Source organism: Phacochoerus africanus, chromosome 2 (genome assembly GCF_016906955.1).
Source record: "Phacochoerus africanus isolate WHEZ1 chromosome 2, ROS_Pafr_v1, whole genome shotgun sequence".
Classification (NCBI taxonomy): Eukaryota; Metazoa; Chordata; class Mammalia; order Artiodactyla; family Suidae; genus Phacochoerus; species Phacochoerus africanus.
In genome coordinates, this window is record NC_062545.1 from 182541712 (window position 1) to 182563196 (window position 21485).

Consider the following 21485-nt stretch of genomic DNA (forward strand, 5'->3'; position numbering starts at 1 on the left):
GTTAGAAGCATCGCACTCTCAATTCATTTATACCATAAATCTACAGTAATCAAGATTTCCTGTTGTGGCACAACAGGATCAATTGAATCTCTGCAGCACTGGGATGCAGGTTTGATCTCCAGCCCAGTACAGAGAGTTAAGGATCCAGCATTGGTGCAAGTGCAGCATAGGTCACAATTGCAGCATAGGTTACAACTGCACCTTGGATCTGATCCCTGGTCTGGGAAATCCATATGCCATGGGAAATCCAATAAAGAAAAAAAAAAAAACAAAAAACACTACAATAATCAAAATGGTATAGTACTGGTACCAAAAAAAAAAAAAAAAAAAGATCCATAGACCAATGGCACAAAATAGAGAGCCCAGAAATAAACCCACACTTATATGGTCAATTAATCTATACCAAAAGAGGCAAGAATACACAATGGGGAAAAGAGAGCTCTTCAAGAAATGGTGCTCAGAAAACTGAAAAGCTACATGCAAAAGAATCAAAGTAGACTACTTTTTCATGCCATATACATATACCTTAAACTCAAAATGGATCAAAGATTTAAATGTAAGACCTGAAATCATAAAACTCCTAATAAAAACACAGGCAGTACACCCTCTGACATTGATCTTAGCAATATTTTTTAGATATGTCTCCTCAAGTAAGGGAAAAACAAAAATAAAATGAAGAGGGCTACTACAAACTAAAAAGCTCTTCACCACAAAGCAAACTACAAACAAAAACTATCTATTGAATAGGAGAAGACATATGCATAAGGGGTTAATATCCAAAATACATAAGGATTTCATACAACTTAAAATAAAAAAAAAAAAACCAAACAACCCAATTTAAAAAATGGACATAGGACCTGAGGTGACATTTTTCCAGAGAAGACATATAGTCAGCCAACACATACATGAAAAAATGCTCTACTCCACTAATCACCAAGGAAATACAAGTCAAAAACCAATGTCACAGCTCTCAAAATGGCTATTATCAAAAAGACAACAAATAACAATTGATGGCAAGGATATGAAGAAAAGGAAACCCTCATGTACTGTTAATGGGATATAAGCTGGTGCAGCCACTAGTATGGATATTCCCCAAAAAATCAAAAACAGAACTTCATATGATCCAGCAATTTCTGGGCATTTATGTGAAGAAAACAAAAATACTAATTTGAAAAGATACATGAATGCCACTGTTTACTGCAGATTAATTTACAAGAGCCAAGATACGGAAGCAAAGCAAGTGTTAATCAATAAATGACTGAATAAAGAAGATAGGGTAAACACACACACACACACATACACACACACACACACACACGCACACACACAGAAGAATATTACCCAGCCATAAAAAACAAAATCTTGCCATTTGTAATAACATGGATGGACCTCATGGGTATTATGCTAAGTGAAATGAGTTGAAGACAAATACTGTATAATTCCACTGATGTGAAGTCTAAAGAACAAAACGAACAAACAGAACAAAAGAGAAACAGACTCATAGATCAGAGTCTGACTCTGGTGGCTTCCAGATTGGGGGGGGGGGGGTGAGGGATGAGTAAAATAAGAGAGATTCAAGAGGTATAAACTTCCAATCATAATATAAACAATTCATGGCAATGTAATATAGGGAATATAGTCAATGAGAGTGTAATAAATTTGTATGGTGAAAAAGTAACTAGACATATCATTATGATCATTTTGTAATGTATAAAAATATCAAATCACTCTTTTACATCTCTAAAACTAATTATACCTTAATAAAAATAAGTAGGTAGGTAAATAGGAAGGAAGGAGGGAAGAAAATAGACAAAACTAAAACTACTCTAAAGGCACTGTTCTATTAGAATCTCAGATTGGAGGAAATTTTAGAAATGATCTAATTCAATCTTTCTAAAAGGCAATTTTCTTCTACTTAGTCTATGGAGGTTATTTGGTCAATCTGATACATTCATTTCTAGGGTAAATTTATTTTTATAAAGACTTTTTTTTTTTTTGTCTTTTGCCTTTTCAAGGGCCACTCCTGTGGCATATGGAGGTTCCCAGGCTAGGGGTCTAATCAGAGCTATAGCCGCCATCCTACACCAGAGCCACAGCAATGCAGGATCCGAGCCATGTCTGCAACCCACACCACAGCTCACTGCAACACCGGATCCTTAATCCACTGAGCAAGGCCAGAGATCGAACCTGCAACCTCATGGTTCCTAGTTAGATTCGTTAACCACTGCGCCACGATGGGAACTCCCTATAAAGACTTTTTTATGATAAGCAAAATCTACTTTCCTGTAACTTCTCCTTATTGGTTCCAGTTTGGGTCTCTGAGATAATGTTGATTTAAGACTATTCCACAGCTGTGGCTGTGGTGGAGGCCAGCAGCTGTAGCTCTGATTCAACCCTCAGCCTGGAAACTTCCATATGCCACAATGGCAGCCTAAAGAGGAAAAAAAAAAAAAAAGCCATTACTCCTATAACAAATTTCAGATATCTTGATTCATTGCTTTATTCACTATGTATGTATTGAGTCCTTATGGCAGTCAGGGGCCTAGTACTACCTTTAACCCTGCTCAGATGAGAATATAAAAGCTCCCTCTACCTATGGATGAAACATGCTCATTTCTTCAATATGCCACATGAAGATTCCAGACAATCACCACCATTCTTGTTACTATGTACTTTGACTATGTGCTCCAAGTCTAATGTCCAACAAAAATGATAGTAGTTAAAACATGAGATTCAGGAGTTCCCGTTGTGGTGCAGTGGTTAACGAATCCGACTAGGAACCATGAGGTTGCAGGTTCGGTCCCTGCCCCTGCTCAGTGGGTTAACGATCCGGCGTTGCCGTGAGCTGTGGTGTAGGTTGCAGACGCGGCTCGGATCCCGCGTTGCTGTGGCTCTGGCGTAGGCCAGTGGCTACAGCTCCGATTCGACCCCTAGCCTGGGAACCTCCATATGCCGCAGGAGCGGCCCAAAGAAATAGCAAAAAGACACACAAAAAAAAAACCCCAAAAAAACCATGAGATTCATTATAAAAGTGAATTTCTTCAAATTTCTATAAAGTTATGATATTTTTAAAATGTAAAAATAAATGTCAAAAGTGTTAATATTCAAAACAGAATGCAGGGTGTGAAGGACCGAGTGTGTGAGCCAGTGAGACTAGACTCAGCACAGAGGACAAGAAACAAACAGGAGAGGAAGAACAATTTATTAGTCACCTGTGAAAGACCATATGAACTTTATAACATGTGGACAGGACTGCAAGGGAACATGGGAAATTGAACATAATTGACAGAGACAAGATTCCAGAGTAGAAGGACTCAAGATCGCCTCCTCTCACAAAAACACCAAAATTACAACTAACCGTTGAATGACCATCAACAACATAGACTGGAAGCTACCAGAAAAGATAACCTATATCCCAAGATAAAGAAGACGACACATCAAGATGGTAGGAGAGGTGCTTTCAAGATATAAGCCATCCCATAACTGCCCAGTGGGTGACCACAGACTGGAAAATAACTACATTGCAGAGGCTTTCCCACAGGAGTGAGAGTTTGGAGCTCCACATCAGGTTCCCATGCCTAGGGGTCTGGCATTGGGAAGAGGACCCTCCGGAGTATTTGGCATTGAAGGCCAGTGAGGCTTAAGTCCCACAGGACTTGGGGAGACAGAGACTTCACTCTAGGAGGGCACACAGGGTTTCATGTGCACTGGATCACAGGGCAAACTAAGGACCCTATAAGAATCTGGATCAAGCCCACCAGGAGGTCTTGGAGGGTCTCCTGGGAAAGCAGGGATGGCCATGGCTCACTGTGGGGGCAGGTCATTGGAGGTGGGGGGGGGGTCCCAGGAATAGCCATCTGTATGACCTCTCCTGAGGCTGCTATTTTGGAAAAATTTGGCCATACCCATCAGGGCTGAGAAGCCCCACGCCAAATGACAAACAGGATGGGAACACAGCTCCACACACCAGCAAATAGGCTGCCCCTAATCATGCCCAGAGACAAAGCCCCACCCACCAAAGGGACAAAAATCAGCTCTACCTACCAGTGTGCAGGCACCAGTCCCTCCCATCAGGAAGCCTATAACAAGCCCCCGCATCAATTAACTTTACCCACAAAGAGGCAGACACCAGAAGAAAGAGAGGCTACAACCCTCTAGCCTGCAGAAGAGACCACACAAAAAGCTCTACAAAATGAAAAGTCAGAGAAACATGAGTCAGATGAAGGAACAAGACAAAACCCCAGAAGAACAGCTAAGTGAAGTGGAGATAGGAAACCTGTCTGAAAAATACTTTAGAGTAATGCTAGGAAGGATGATCCAAAATTTTGGAAAGAAAATGGAGGCAAAGATCAACGAATTACAAGAAATGTTTAACAAAGGAATACAAGATTTAAAGATTCAACAAGCAGAGATGATCAACACAATAGCTGAAATAAAAATTCCCCAGAAGGAAACAACGGCATAATACAGGAGGCAGAAGCACAAAAAAGCGAGGTGGAAGACAGACTGGTGGAAATCACTGATGTGGAGCAGAATAAAGAAAAAAGAATGAAAAGAATTGAGGACAGTCTAAAAGAACTCTGGGACAACTTTAAACGCACCAACATTTTCATTAGAGGGGTGCCAGAAGGAGAAGAGAGAGATAAAGGGCCAGAGAAAGTATTTGAAGAAATAATAGCTGAATACTTTCCTAACATGGGCAAGGAATCACTCACTCAAATCCAGGAAGCACAACAAATACCATATAGAATAAACCCAAGGAGAAACACACCAAGACACATATTAATCAAACTGTCCAACATTAAAGTCAAAAAGCAAATATCGAAAGTAGCTAGAGAAAAGCTACAAATAATATACAAGGGAACCCCAATAAGGTTATCAGCTGATTTTTCAGGAGAAACTCTGTGGGCCAGAAGGGAGTGGCATGATAGACTTACAGTGATGAAAGGAAAAAACCTGCAACCAAGATTACTCTACCCAGCAAGGCTTTCTTTCAGATTTGAAGAAGAAATCAAAACTTTACAGACAAGCAGAAGCTCAGAGAATTCAGCGCCACCAAACCAGCTTTACAACAAAACTAAAGGAACTTCTCTAGGCAGAAAGAAAAGGCCACAACTAGAAAGAAGAAAATTACAAATGAAGAGGCTCACCAGTAAAAGCAAACATTAGTAAAGGCAGGAAATCATCTACACACAAATATGCCACCAAAACCAACAACTGTGAGAAGAGGACAGTACAAATGCAGGATCCTGGAAATGTATTTGCAACCAAGAGACCAGCAACTTAAAGCAGTCTTGTATGTATATATAGACTCCTATATCAAAACCTCATGGTTACCACAAACCAAAAATCTACAACAGATGCAATTCAAACACAATGCTAAAGATAGTTATCAAACCATAAGAGAAGAGAACAAAAGGGAAGAAAAAAGGCCAAGAGATAAAGGGCCAGAGAAAATCAACAAAAACAAATTCAAAGCAATTTACAAAAGGGCAATAAGAATGTACATATCAATAATTATGTTAAATGTAAATGGACTAAATGCTCCAACCAAAAGACATAGACTGGCTGAATGGATACAAAAACAACACCCATATATATGCTGTATAAAGAAGATGTGATGTGTGTATACACACACACACACACACACACACACAGAGGAATATTACTCAGCCATGAAAAGGAATAAAATAATGCCATTTGCAGCAACATGGATAGGACCTAGAGATACTAAGTGAAGTTAGACAGTGAAAAACAAATATCACATGATATCACTTACATGTGGAATCTAAAAAAAAGATACAAATGAACTTATTGCAGAACAGAAACAGACTCACAGACTTTGTAAAAAACTTATGGTTTCCAAAGGAGACAGGTGGGGGGGGGGGTGAACTGGGGATTTGAGATTGGCACATGCACACTGTATATTGAATGACTGGCCAATGTAGACCTGCTGTACAGCACAGGGAACTCTACCCAATCAATATTCTGTGATAATCTATATGGGAAAAGAATCTGAAAAAGAATGGATGTGTGTATATGTGTAATGTAACCACTTTGTTGTGTAGCAGAAATTATCACAACTTGTAAATCAACTATACTTCAATAAAATTTTTTAAATTGGGAAAACAAAAAAACCAAAAAAAAAAAACAGCATGCAGTACTTTGTCCTGTGACAAGAGCAAAGTAAAGTGCTTATTTTAATTTCTGTTACAAATCTTTTGGGGGAAAGGAGAGGTTATATAAGTCATGTAAATTTCAAGGAAACCATTTCCAATAAGATTATCAAATTCTGTGAGCAAAATACAATAAGGGGGGACCCACTGAGAGCATATCCTCCGCATGAAAATTTAAAATAAAGATTAGTCATTCATTATTTTAACATTTATTCAAGGAGTACCCCTGATGCATTGGGTATCTTAGGTATGAGGGTGGTATTGGGATGAAAGCAAAGAATTACAAAGATTTACCTGCCCTGTTTGAGCTTCAAGAGGACAGATTTTAGGAATCTAATACAGGAATCAATACAGGAAATGTTTTCTGTAACACTTTAAAAGGAACCAACTGCTTCTAAACATAGTATGTTCTTATTATCTAAGTAAGTTAAATGACCATCTGTCAAGGACAAGGTAGTGCATATACGTACTGTGTAAGAGGTTCCTACTAGCTCCCAAATTACTTAATTTTCGTGGAACAAGTCATTTCCAAGCTGTCTTCCACACAGGTATACATGTCTAGACAGGTACTCCCTCTCCCACAGAAGGCGGCTATATCGCAGGGTTTGCCCCACTACCAGGCAGACATATTCAGAGCCTGAGGCCAGCCTGTTAGGATGTCTACAATCTGTCCACTTGATTTATATCCCAGGACACACTAAACCTCTAGTCTGTTAGAACACTTACTTGTCTCTGAAAAGAGTTTTCCTAGCCTTACCTAAAACAGATTGATTTTATTAAAAGGAGAGAGATTGATTTTATTAAAAGGAGAGTTCCTTCCAGAGGATTACTTTAAATTGAATTAATTACCTGGAAGTCTTAATGGCAAAGGAAAGGGAGAAAAGGGCTTGAGTTAAGATTAAAAGAAGGGAGTTCCCACTGTGGCTCAGTGGGTTAAGAAACCGACTAGTATCCATGAGGATGCAGGTTCGATCCTTGGCCTTGCTCAGTGGGTTAAGGAAGCTGCAGCATAGGTCACAGATGCAGCTCAGATCTGGCGTTGCTGTGGCTGTGATGTAAGCTGGAGGCTATGTTTCAACCCCTAGCCTGGGAACTTCCATAGGCCTTGGATGTGGTTCTAAAAAGACTGTGTGTGTGTGTGTGTGTGTGTGTGTGTGTGTGTGTGTAAAAAGGTAGGGAAAAAACAAGCATGATAAATAGAAAACATAAGATAAGTGTAAAATAAGGTGGCAGAAATACATTAAACATACCAAAAATCAAAAAAAGAGGTAAGGAAGACGTAAACTCTCAGTCACTGCTGGGGAGGGGTACAACTTTTGAGGGGAATAAGTGGTCAAACTCACAAAAACCTTAACATAACTCAGAAAATTTAATTCTAGAAATTTACGTGAAGTAATTAAGGATATATGAAAAGAATTTATTCAAGGATACTGATTACAGCATGTTTACACTAGGGAAATACTGGGGAAATCTGCTTGTTAAACAATAATGAATTAAAAATTATACAATCTTACAAGGAAATAATTACACAAATATTAAATGTTATATGAAAAGTGCTTGTGACACACTGTTAAATGAAAAAAGTACATTATCAAATATACATGCTAAATAATATGCTATATATAAGGTGCTTATATATATGCTTCTATATAATATATATTATAATTTATGTGTATGTCCTTATTATGACTTTTTAAAAGTCTAGAAAGACATACAACAATGTTTATCTTGGAAATACATGCAATTTTTCATTTATTCCTATATCATGGTTTTCTAAAATGACTGCATATACTAAATACTAAAAATGTATTTTTTTTAAAAGGGAAAGAAAGCAATAAATTCAGAGGCAAGGAAGAGACAGGGAAATGGGAAGCACATCCCACCCAAAGATCCACAAAAAGAACAGGAAATTATTATTATTTGTTGTTGTTGTTGTTGTTGTTGTTGTCTTTTTCTCTTTTCTAGGGCCGCACCGGCAGCATATGGAGGTTCCCAGGCTAGGGGGCTAATCAGAGCTACAGCTGCCGGCCTACACTACAGCCACAGCAACACCAGATCCGAGCTGCATCTGCAACCTACACCACAGCTCACGACAACGCCAGATCCTTAACCCACTGAGCGAGGCCAGGGATCGAACCCGCAACCTCATGGTTCCTAGTCGGATTCATTAACCACTGCCAGGGATCAATCCCACAACCTCATCGTTCCTAGTCGGATTCATTAACCACTGAGCCATGATGGGAACTCCTGAACAGGAAATTATTGCTGGAAAAAAATATAGTAAGGGACTCAAGCATCCCCACTGTCTATTTCAATTAAGAGGTAAAAAGCTTAAAATGCAAAAGCTGTTAATAATTTATGTAATATCTACAAAAATATACTGTTACAGGTATGGATCAATGGATCAGAATAGAAAGCCCAGAAATTGACCCACACACCTACAATCAATCTTCAACAAAGGAGGCAAGAATATACAATGGAGTCTCTTCAGTAAGTGGTCTTGGGAAAGTTGGTCAGCCTCATGCAAATCAATGAAGTTGGAACACAACCTCACATACAAAAATAAACTCAAAATGATTTAGACTTAAATATATGACATGACACCATAAAACTCCTAGAAAAGAACATAGGCAAAATATTCTGACATAAATCATACCAATGTTTTCTTAGTTCAGTCTACCAAGGCAGTAGAAATAAAAGCAAAAATAAACAAATGGGATCTAATTGAACTTATAAGCATTTGCACAGCAAAGGAAACTACAAACAAAACAAAAAGACAACCTACAGAGTGGGAGAAAATATTTGCAAGTGATGTGACCAACAAGGGCTTAATTTCCAAAATAAAAGAACAGATCATACAACTCAATAACAAAAATACCGCAAACAACCCAAGCAAAAAACAAGCAGAAGATTTAAACAGATATTTCTCCAAAGAAGACATACAGATGGCCAAGAGGCACATGAAAAAAAGATGCTCAAAACTGCTAATTATTAGAGAAATGCAAATCAAAACTACAATGAGGTATCACCTCATACCAGTCAGAATGGCCATCATCACAAAGTCTACAAATAAGAAATGTTAGAGAAGGTATGGAGAAAAGGGAACCCTCCTACACTGATGGTGGGAATGTAAATTGGTGCAGCTACCACAGAGAGCTCCTTAAAAAAGCTAAAACAACTACCGTATGAGGCAGCAATCTCACTCTTAGTCATACATCTGGAGAAAACCATAATTCAAAAAGACAGATGCACCCCAACATTCACAGCATCACTATTTACAATAGCCAAGACATGGAAGCAATCTAAATGTCCACAGACAGATAAATAGATAACAATGTGGTATTTACATAATAGAATATTATTCAGTCATAAAAAAGAATGAAATAATGCTATTTGCAGCAACATGGATGGACCTAGAGGTTACCATACTAAGTGAAGTCAGTCAGACAGAAAAAAATATATCACTTACAGGTGAAATCTAAAATATGACACAAATGAACTTACTTAAAAAATAGAAACAGACTCATAGATATAGAAATCAAACTCATGGTTATACAGGGAAAAGGAAAGGAGGATAAATTATGAGTTTGGGATTAGCAGACACAAACTACTATATATATATAAAGCATATAAACAACAAGGTCCTCCTATACAGGACAGGGAACTATACTCAATATCCTGTAATAACCTATAACGGAAAAGAATGTGAAAAAGAACATATATGTGTGTGTGTGTATGTGTGTGTACGTATATTTACCAGAATCACTGCTGTACACCAGAAACTAACACTTTGTATATCAACTACACTGCAATTTTTAAAAATGATTTTAGCTTTAAAAAATTAAAATAAAATACAATGTCATGTTCTCATTGGATTCTTCCTGATATTGATAAAAGGGTTAAAACAGAAGGGCAAGAAAGGCACAGAGCTCTTAAAAAAAGAGGGTGCTTGTGTGCGAGAAGTAACACATTGGTTCGCACAACATCCTTCTCAGGATGTGATAAATTTGACGCAAACAGAAGTAACCAGCTAATGCCTCAGGAGGCAGGTTATTCTAGTGCCTGAAATGATTAGCATTTTGAGTTTAACTAAGAATAGCATTACCAAATCTAGTCTATGGGACTCAGTCTAGGTAATAATAAGTGTAAATTTCCAACACAATGAAAACAAGAGAAGGCACATCAGGAAGGGTGTCTAACAACCAAGAAAAAAAGACAGTTTCTTTAGTTATTAACAATGTAGGGTGGCTATGACCTAAGTCTAAGTCCACAGTAAAAGCAAATCAAACCTGAGCTCCATTTTAGAAATTATTAAGAGTGAGGGGAGAGAGGGGTTATCAGGAAAAAGGGCTTCTGAAAATTGGCGCTAAGACCTGAAGCTTATATGCATATTCAAATCAACCCAAAAAGTTCCTCACTTCTCAGCAGAAGGGTGAGGCTGCCAAGTCTCATCTGACCATGATTTGTCTAGAGCTTATGTGTGCTAGATAATGTGTCAAGGGGTTCGTACACAGCAATGAATTTAAAGATGCAGTCCCAGGGCAGCTTGGTATAGTGTAAGGAACAGAGAATATAGAGTCAGAAGGTCTGGATTCATGTCCCCACAGTACCACCTACTAACAATAAGATACAGAGCAAATAGTAAGTTCTTCTTGGTTCATCAACTACAGATGATAATGCACCTGTCTCACCTACTTCATAGAATTATTGAGAGAAAAATTAATATGCTGATTATGAAAGGGCTAAACAAACATTAGTCACTCTTAGTCACTTTAATCCAATTTCATTTTCATAAAATGTTAGGTGGGGGCCAGTGTGACTCAGGGCTCCAAACACCTCCAACAACAGACTGGGCTATCAGCCTGGCTTCCCACATCATCTTCTCAAAATCTCAGTGGGAGATTATGACATTTAACAGAAAGAGAGTTACATTAGACCTAAATTCATTTTGCCGTATTTCAGAGAGTTATCTACCCTAACTTAAACAGTACTTTACATAAATGGAAAGCAATAGCCTTCTAATAACACTCAATCATGTACAAATACTTAAATAGTCCAATGTAGCCAAGTGAAAGTGCCTGCTCCAATTAATCAGATCTAGGACTAAGTTCTCAAATTGACAACAAAGCCCTAAAAACACAAGTATCACTTGTTAATAAGCCTCATGTTTCTCTTCCTGTGTATTTGGTCTGAAACCACAATTTAAAGTTTAGAGAGAAACTTTTACCAATTCTGAAAGGAAAACTAGAATTAAGAAATTTAAGCCAATCTGCATTCTACCCCATCTATCTTCATCAAAAACAATGGAAATGATGGAAAGTGAGAATGCTGAACCTATAAAAATAAAAATAACAAGAACAGTAGAGGCATTAAAAGCCTAAGGTGGAGGTTGCATCTAAAAGTCAATTTTGGAATTAAAATTTTTATATCTTGCAGCAGTGATGGCACTGTTTCATGTCTATTTTCATAAAGTTGAAAGTATTTTAAAGACTTTAATAGTTTTCACAACATTTCTATGAAAGTATAAAGGAGCTTTTAACTAATTTGCCTCTAATCATGATCCAAAGCTAAACATCCACCAGAATCATGTTCTTTATTATTATTAAAGTATAGTTGATGTACAATGCTGTGCCAATTTTGACTGTACAGCAAAGTGACTCAGTCATACATACATATATATATTATTTTTAAATATTATTTTCCATCATGGTCTATCCCAGGAGACTGAATATAGTTCTCTGTGCTGTACAGTAGGACCTTACTGTTTATCCATTCTAAATATAATAGTTTACATCGACTAACCCCAAACTCCTATCCATCTCACTCCTCTCCCCTCTTCCCCTTGGCAATCATAAGTCTGTTTTCTATGTCTGTGAGCCTGTTTTTGTTTAGTAGATAGAGAACCATGTTCTTTTTTAAGGCAGTCATAATATATCTTTCACACAGTAAGAAAAACAAATACAAAATCAGAGTGTAACCAGATGATTTATAAAATAGTAAACATCTGTAACAGCATACTTCATCCTAATAAAACATGTTTTATTTTCACAGTAACTTTACACAATAATTAACACAACATCTAGGAGTTCCCGTTGTGGAACAGTGGTTAATGAATCCGACTGGGATCCATGGGATTACGGGTTCGATCCCTGGCCTTGTTCAGTGGGTTAGGCATCCGGCGTTACCATGAGCTGTGGTGTAGGTGGCAGACGTGGCTCGGAACTGGCATTGCTGTGGTTCTGGTGTAGTTTGGCAACAACAGCTCCGATTAGACCCCTAGCCTGGGAACCTCCTTATGCCACAGGAGTGGCCCTAGAAAATGCAAAAAGACAAAAAACAAACAAACAAACAAACAGGTAACATCTAATTAAATAACATTTAATAAGCTATCCACTAGATTAATAAAAATGTAATTTTAAATAAGATTCTTATTTCCTGCTATTAACATATTTTTGCAAGTTATTTACTTTCTCTCACCCTAACACAAGAACCCAAAAGTTTCTTATCTTAGGTCAGACTACCAAGACACAGAAAGGATAGAACAGTCATGCAAACTGTGCTACTATTAAAAAAAGAAAAAAAAAAGGGTGATATTTTGATAATGAATATCAGAGAAATAACAACCAGAACATATCTCCATCTTTTATCACCTTCAAATTTGGGACCATTAGACATGTCTATTTTATTATATTTAAAGATTAGAGAACACCAGTGGACAAAAACATAGTTGAAGCAGCTACATATCCTTTGTTTTTTGCAAAATCCATGCTATTAAAAAATGACAGAAATGGGTAACTTACATACAACTGCTGAACTAACTTTAAGTAAAATCACAATGACTTATACTCCTGCACCAGCCAATGAGATGCAATGATGGCAATGATTGTGTTTCAGTTCTAATTCCTAACCCTAAACTTATAATTGAGCTGTAGAGATAGGCTCAGGTGATTCAGTAAAGGTAGATATTTTAAGACTTTCTCTGATCACCCAGATATCCTGTTGGCTAATTCCACACTTGCTTCAAGTCTTTGCTCAAATCTAACCTTCTCAATGAGGCCTACCTTGTCCATCCAAATATATTCCCTCAATCTGCCTTCCCCATCCTACCCTGGAAATCCCGAACCCCTTAACGTGGTCAGCTTTTTCTTCTTTCCATATCTTTTTTTTTTTTTTTTTAATTTTCATGGTTATACCTGTGGCATATGGAAGTTCCCAGGCTAGGGGTCGAATTGGAACTGCAGCTGAGGCCTGCACCACAGCCATGGGAACACTGGATCTGAGCTGCATCTGCAACCTACAGCAGAGCTTGTGGCAACTCTAGATCTTAAACCACTGAGTGAGGCCAAGGATCGATCCCATATCCTTCAGAGACTACAATGGGTCCTTAACCCACTGAGCCACTATAGGAACTCCTTTTCATATTTTTAATCATCTTCTAGTATATCATAAAATGTATTTATTATGTTTAATCTCTCTCATCCTCCTAGAATTTAAGTTCCATGGCAAGTTCCATGTGGACAAGAAGAAAGGGAGAGGAGTTTTTAAATTTATCCCCGCTTTGGTCCCTAACAATCCCATCCTGTTTTTGCATTTAATCTTTCTAAATTTTCAATCCCTCCCAAATTATTTATCTTGATCTCCTTCCCCGTGGAATTCCTTCTCCAAACTCAGCAACACTCCTGGTCAATTGGGTGATGAGAAAATTTTAAAGAAAAACTGTAATCAGTCTCAATGGAAGAAAAAGCAGTAACAGTGTAAGAAACACCTATGTGTCTCATTTCTTTTTCCTGTCATGGCAAAGCTGCTTCAAAATTTCCCCACTTCTATATTCCTCCTATTTCTTTACTGACCATTCACATCTCAACTCTTTTGCTCTTAAGGAATCCTTTCAACTCCTTACTACTATGTTGGTAAAAACATTTTTTGAGCACTTATTATGTGCTAGGCACTATGCTAGGCTAGCTGATTCAAAGGTAAACCCAAGTCCCTGGTCTTGCATTTTGAGCAAAGGAATACTGATAGCAACAATGATGAGTGACAAATGATGAGTATTATGTAAAAAATCAAACAGCAAACTGATTCGACCTTATCTAAGGGAGAGAAAAGGCCTCCCTGAAAGTGCAATGTTTAAAGAGAAACACAAAGAGTAGAAGATAAACAAATGAAGAAGAGGAACAGTGTTCTAGGAAAAGGAAAAAGTATCTGCAAAAACCTCAAGGACAGAAAACATATGAAGAAAGGCATATAAAGAACTGATGGAAGAGTTCCCTGGTGGCTTAGGAGTCAAGGATTCGACGTTGTCACTGCTGTGGCTCAGGTTCAGTCCCAGGCCCCTGGAACTTTTGCATGCCTCAGCATTGCCCAAAAAAAAAAAAAAAAAAAACAACAACAACAACAAAAAAAAAACTGAGGGAAATTCAGTAAGCCTAGTTTCAGGATAGGCAGGGCCTTAAAAGGCATATTATTCTAAGACTTTATCCTATGGACAAGAAGAATAAAAGAGAATGACACAAACCCTCATATTTATCGTTTTTTAGAAGATGAAAACATTTTTCTTAACACGGAGTGGAAGGAAACAAGAATGGATGCGAGAGATGGGTTCTTGAAGTGCTAGATTTCTGTGGAAGGAACTTCATCATAGATTTTTGCTTCTTCTCAGACATCTTCAATATACTCTTCTATTCTGCTACTGCCTTTCCTCAGCTCTACAAATGTACTCTCCAGGGTGACCTCACCTATACTGCACAGGTACCACCCCATAAAGTGATAATGACTCCCAAACCTGTATCCCCTGTCCAGCTCTCTCAAGGCCAGCGCCGCATATCCTAACAGCTACTGGACATAACCATCCACGCAGTCATAATCCAAAACCAAACACAAGACCCAGATCTCACAAATTTGGTATTTCCTAATTCTGTTGATGTTACCATTGTAGTTACCCAAGCCAGAAATTCTAAATGCCATTGACTACTTGTTTTTCCCCCATTGATCACCAGGTAATTTTGATCATTTTCCAAATATGACTCAAATCCATCATTTCCTTTCATCTCTAATACCAGTACCTAAAGTTAGGTTTGCATAAACTCTCATCTGGATTACTCTGTAACTGGTCTCTATACCTCCAGAAACTGTCTAATCCATCCTCTATACCATGAGAGATTCCCCCCAAAGTATTTCTTCAGTTTACAGGAAGAAATCCAAATTCTTTGCTATGACATACAAGGTCTATTATCTGGTCCTCTTCTGTCAAAAGCTTTAATCCCTCTAAGGAATCTCTGCCAGGTGTGGTCACACAAAATTTGGAAAGTTGATGTAGATCCCTCAAGTCTCTTCATCGTTTCTCAAGCCACCAAGTATCTGCACACACTCTTCCCACAGCCTGAAATATCTTTCCCATCTTGTTCACCTGGAAATCACTCTGCATTCTTCTAAAATCCAGTTAATGTCCTCTCCTCTTTTAATCTTCCCTGCTTACATCACAGTTCTCTCTCCTCTCCTCCCTTCTCCTATCCTCACAAAAAAACAAGAGTTGGGCATTTCTTCCATTTCACTTCTATTCTGGCACTTAGCAAATTATGGCTGTTGACATGTCTGTTTTCCTGGCTAAATTATATGTTCTTTGTTGATAGTGTACTTTCTCTTTCCTGTATCTGCATTCCTATATATGACCGCACAGCTGGCACTCAATATGTATTTCTTGAATAAATGAATGTTTACAGAAGTGTTGTGATGTTTCAAGCTTTACCTCGACACAACAGGATCCTGGGGTCAGCTTTCAAGTATCTAAAGCCATCCTAGAATTGTGACCTCTGGCTTGGGGGAGAGAAAGGGAGGGCATATATAAAAGAGGGATTCATTTCAGTGGACTCAGTTCATCCAGCACTCAGAGAACCCACAGAAGTAGTAAGACTATACGACAAAGATTTCTACACAAATTATGATATTATTTAAAATTACAAAAAAAAATTGGAAACAAAAAATATGAAACTTAGAATGATTAACTGAGGTCTTGTTCAATGGATCCTTTAAAAATGGTATTTCCAAAGACTATTTAAAGACCAGGGAAAATGCTGGCCATTTCAATCAAGTATAAAAAAAGATACATCATGATCCCCATTTTATAAAAGCTATGTTTGAAAGCACATTGGTTTAAAAACATTTAGGAAAAAAGCCTGATATAAACAATATTAAATTATTAACAATATTGGAGTTTCCTTGTGGCACACTGGGTTAACGATCCGGCGTTATCACTGCAACAGCTTGGGTTGCTGCTGTGGCGTTCATTTGATCCCTAACCAGGGAACTTTCACATGCTATAGGAAGCAGCCCCCCAAAAAAATTATTAACAGTATTTATCTCTAGGTAATTTTCTACAACTAATATCCTTGAACAAATATTTATTGACCATCTACCTGTCTGCCATTGGACAGTGATGAGCAGGAGACATCTGCTCCTGTCTTCCTTGAGCTAAACATGTCACACTTTTATAATCAATCAGAAAAAGCAATACATGTTAGAAAAAAAAATATATGAGATTGTCTGCTCTAAATTTATAATCCATGAAAAAAAAAAAAACAACAACTAAAACTCTGGAATCTAAGGTGAGAACAACTTTGTTACAAACATTTGGATAAAGACCACCCAAAAAGGTAGTTTCCTTATAGTACGGCAGGTCAAGGATCTGGTGTTGTCACTGCAGCAGCTTAGGTCTCTGCTGTGGCTGTGGTTTGATCCCTGGACTAGAACTTCCATATGCTGTGGACGTGGCCAGAAAAAACAACAAAAAAAAACAAACACCCAAATGGCTTGTTCTGCTGTGAATTGTATCAGGATACTGTAATAGTCTAGATCACTATGGGCAGAGGGAAGAAAGTAGTAGAGACACTAAACCTTCACACTTTCTCTTCCTGTTAGCAGATTTTAAAATTAATGGTAATTATAAAGAAAATCTGCTCAGTTAAAATTTAATCCTTCATCCATCTTCTACCGTATTTCTTTCATGTTTCTTTCCCCTCCACTATCTCCTGCTCTCAACCACAATGATTTACCCCATTGATCTGGAAGAATCTTTACAGTAGTCTTCTTTCAACTAGAGAATCGCCAGCCAAAGAATGAGCTCTCCCTTCTTGGGATTCTCAGGAAACCAAACAGAAACTTCAGAGGGGATCTGTGTTTTTGAACCACACAAAAATACTTCACAAAAAAATCTCAAAGCTGTGGTACTTTTAAAGCTCTTGATCCATACGATTTTTTTTTAAGTAGTATGATATCTGACTAAAACAGCAACTAGTTTACCTTCATTAGTCTTCACTGTAATTATTTTGCTAGTTTACCTCAAAGATTGAAACTCTTCTAAAACATTCTATGATTTTCAGTTAATCCAAAACACACTGATAAATAACAAAATTACCCTAAGTGTTCCAAGTTAAAAATTTCAGCACTACAGTCTGATTATTACATGTTTTTAGGCACATTAAAGAGTAAACATAAACTGACAAAATTCTGTAGGTCTTAAGAGTGTTGAAAATGGATATGCTATGAAATAGTTTTCCAAAACATTTTCGCTAGAGAACTCAAATAATTGAAATGTGTAATAAAAATACATATGCTGGCTATCATAATAGACATAAGGAATACATAGACTATTAAATGCTAACAGTGTTGTGATGTCAAATGCATATATCCAGAGAACTAGGGGAGAAAATTACTAGTATTCATTCATTCATTCATTCATCAAATTTTCAGAAAGTTCTTATTCTGAGCCAGGCATAACTCTAGGTACTAATAGAGACAGAGCACTGGACTAAAGAGATAAAACCCCTGCCCTCAGGAAGTATGTTAGTGGGTTGAGAAAGATAATAAGAAAAAAACAGAAGTGCCGGCTGTGGTACAGTAGGCTAAGAATCTGACTACAGCAGCTCTGGTCGCTGAGGAGGAGCAGGTTCCATCCTGGGCCCGGCACAATGGGTTAAAGGATCCAGCACTGCCACATCCACAGGATAGGTCACAGGTGTAGCCTGAACTCAATCACTGGCCCAGGAACATCCACATGCCATGAGTGCAGCCATAAAATTAAAAAATTTAAAAAAATTTTTTTAAAGTAAAACATTACATTAGATGGTAACAAGTGCATAGAAAGACAAAGTAGAAAAAAGACTGAAAGGATACAAAAGCAAAGAGAAAAGGGAGCAAGCCCTGTGGCTGAGGAGAAATATTCTGAGCAGAAGGAATAGCCAGAGCAAAAGCCCAAAGGTAGGAAGATGAGGATCATGTTTAAGGAAGAGCAAGCAGACCAGTGTGGGTAGAAGAGAATGAAGGAGAGGGAACAGCAGTAAATTAGGTAGGAGAGAAAAGGGGAGAGGCTGGGCCTCCCAGAGGAGCACTTGAGTAAGGCTTTCCTGGACAGGAAAGATAGCAACAGTTGGAAATGGGAATAGGAGGTGATTGTAGGTAATTAGAACAAAGGAAAACGGAAGACAAGGACCAGAGTTTTGAGAATGTTTAGGAATCAGAAGCTGTTCTGGTGTGGAATGAGTATACAAGTAAATGTGAGGAAGCATGAATATGTGGGAAGGGAACTGTCTGGGGATGGGTGATGGTGGTGTATGATAAATATTTAGTCTTTGATCCTCGGTGAAGGAGCTATGAAAGAGAAAAGATAGGGAGGGCAGGGAGGCACCAGAGTAAAAGGCAAGCATTAGCTGCCCCTTTAATATAACCCTTTGCTTTCTGTGAAAGAATAAAGCCCTGCTCCAGACAGTTGCTTCAGTTATTTATAAAGAAAAAAGGTGGAGGTCTTGGGATTTTTATGGAGAAAACACTTTAAATTTTCTTGCAGTGGGGAGGAGAGAAAAATACAAGAACTGGAATTCAGACTATTATGTTATTAACATGAAATGAATTGAGCCAGTCTAACACATAGTGAATCATAAGACGAAGATGACTAAAAAGTGGGACTGAGAAAGCAGACAGGAATTTCAATTTTTTAAAGAGCATTCCACAAAATGACTAATCCCCATGGATAAACAAGTAAGAGTTAACTACCTCTAATTTTATATAAAGAAGATTCTATTGTAATGACCCACTCTGAATTAAAATTATTCACAAGGCAAAAACTGGAACCTTCCTCTCACAATTCAGCATCCCATACTAGAACAGTGTCTAGTACAGAAGATTCAAATACTGTTTTAAAGGATAAAAAGCCTATCCATTACAGTGCATCTCAACAGACTCAAACAGTGCTAGAGCTGTCATAACCCAACCTTGAATTGTTACTATTAACAGAGAGGATATTAAAAATAGAAGTTAGGAAGAAGGGATATTTTCCTTCCATATTACCACCTATACAAAAACAACATACCCCAGAGGAGTGTTCTGGTTAATTACCCCAGGCTATTTCAGCTATATGCAGGAGTGTTGTTTAGAATAATGGGATACATGACATGATCAAATACAATAAACAAAGCTTTTGCAAAATCAAAGGCAAGTTCCCTTAACATACCCATATGAGTTACATTAATGCTCCCTTTTTGGAACAGAGAACAAAAAAGCATAAGGCAATCTGAAACAATCTCTTTCCTCTTGATCCTTCAAGAACTCGGTGGATTTCGGGAACTGGGTTTGCTTGTCTGTGACTTTTTTTTTCAAACTAAGAGTAACTCATTCCCATCATTTGTCTCAAATAAAGCAAAAGAGCACAATTAAAAAGACAGCTGCTCTTAACTATTTGGGGTCATGGGATGTTATCAATCCCAGAGAGAGGAATTGCCAAAGAAGAATTAGAAAATCATCATCAGATACAAATGCCAAAACTTCTACCAGGAAAAGCATTGTTCTGCATAGGATAATGTTTGTGCACACATCACTTTGACCCAGCATTAGACTACTTACAGTTAAAATTGAGAGACTGGGGTTTCAAAGGACTTTTTAAAACAGCATCATCCATCAAAAAGTTTTTTGTGAAAATGTGAGAACGTCAATATATTTCCTTGTCTACTGTCTTCCAGGAAGCATTTTTTCCATGTTAAGACAAGAATATCCTCAAGCGCAACTCCATAAGCAGATTCGAACTTTCTTGGATACCATGAATAAGCATTAAAAAGCCTTTATACCACACACACACACAAAAAAAGTACAACGGTGGTTCGCAAAGGTGTAGTTAGTTCTGCTTGTTGGAGCGATCAGTGCAAGCATGGAATAAAGGTGCTCCGAATGGAGTAAATGGGACCCGGCCGCAGCATCTCCAAGATGCAACAACAAAAGCATCCTCCTCCCTTCTCACACTTCCTCAGAAAGTGGCCCTATTCCCGGGAGCCAGCGGACCGCAGGAAAAGAGCCTGGCCTGCCTCACCTTATAGACGTCCCCGTAGGTGCCGCTGCCGACCCTCTGAACGAGCTCGTAGTCTTGCTGCGGGTTCCGCCTCAGGATGTCCGCGGCAGGCCGCAGAGGGGCCTCCATCTTCGTTCAGGGCCCGGCCCCCGCTGGCTGTGCCCGCGGCGCCCCGATTCCCGCTAACGAGGACGAGCCGCGCCGCTTCCCAACATGGAGCCTCTGCCCGCAGCTCCGCCTGCACGAGGGACGAGCAGAGGCTGCAGCCCCGAGCGGCCCAGTCCCGTCCCTTCCGCCCCAGCGGGAGCCGCGTACCAGCGGGCCTGGAAGGGGTCCCCAGCGCCCCGCCGCTGCCGTGTTCCGGCCGCGGCCCTTCCCCCTCCTTGACCGCCCGCGAACTGTCGGGCCGGATTCTGCCCGCCCGCCGGGGCCCGGGGCCGGCTCGGTACCTGAGGGGGGCGGCCCCGCTCTTTGTTGAGCGCCGCGCCCAGGACCTACTTCCCCGCCGGCGCCTGCGTCTTGATTCCCGGCGCCCGCCGGCCCTCCAAGTCCAGCGGTGCCTCCGCCGCTGCCTTTCGCTGCACCGCACGTCCTCTCGCGGGCGGCGGAGGCGCGTACCGTCGCCGCCGCCGCCGCACCACGTTCCCCACCCGGGGCTGCGTCACCGGGAGACACGTTCCCGGCCAGCGTGGGTCGGCGCCCAGCGTCCCGCCCGAGCGCGCCAGCCGCGAGACCAGAGTGCCGCCCTGAGGCCTGCTCGGGACACGACACTCTCCCGGCCGGGCCGCCGCGCCCCCCTGGCCCGGAGCGTCCTTTCCTGGTCCGGGCTCTGCTCCCCACTCTGGGGGTCACGGACGTCCCCGGGCATTCTTGGGCTGATGCGCCTCCGCTAAACCGCTCCCAGCTTTGTCAGGTAAACCTGGAGGGTGGCAGGTAGAGTAGTAGGGTGGGCACGAGGGCGATGGGAACGCAGCCCTCCC

At 39.5% G+C, this 21485-nt stretch overlaps 1 protein-coding gene across 1 annotated transcript in view; it reads right to left on the reverse strand.

Moving 5' to 3' along the window:
* The window catches only part of MAP4K5 (mitogen-activated protein kinase kinase kinase kinase 5), a 132501-nt gene extending 111399 nt beyond the window's left edge, over positions 1 to 21102 (reverse strand). The window contains exons 1-2 of the mRNA XM_047767294.1: positions 21004 to 21102; positions 20527 to 20743 (exon numbers count right to left, since the gene is read on the reverse strand). Coding sequence (XP_047623250.1) covers positions 20527 to 20634 — 108 coding nt within the window. The 5' untranslated portion in view covers positions 20635 to 20743; positions 21004 to 21102. The remainder of the gene's footprint in view (positions 1 to 20526; positions 20744 to 21003) is intronic.
* Between the last annotated feature and the right edge of the window lie 383 nt (positions 21103 to 21485).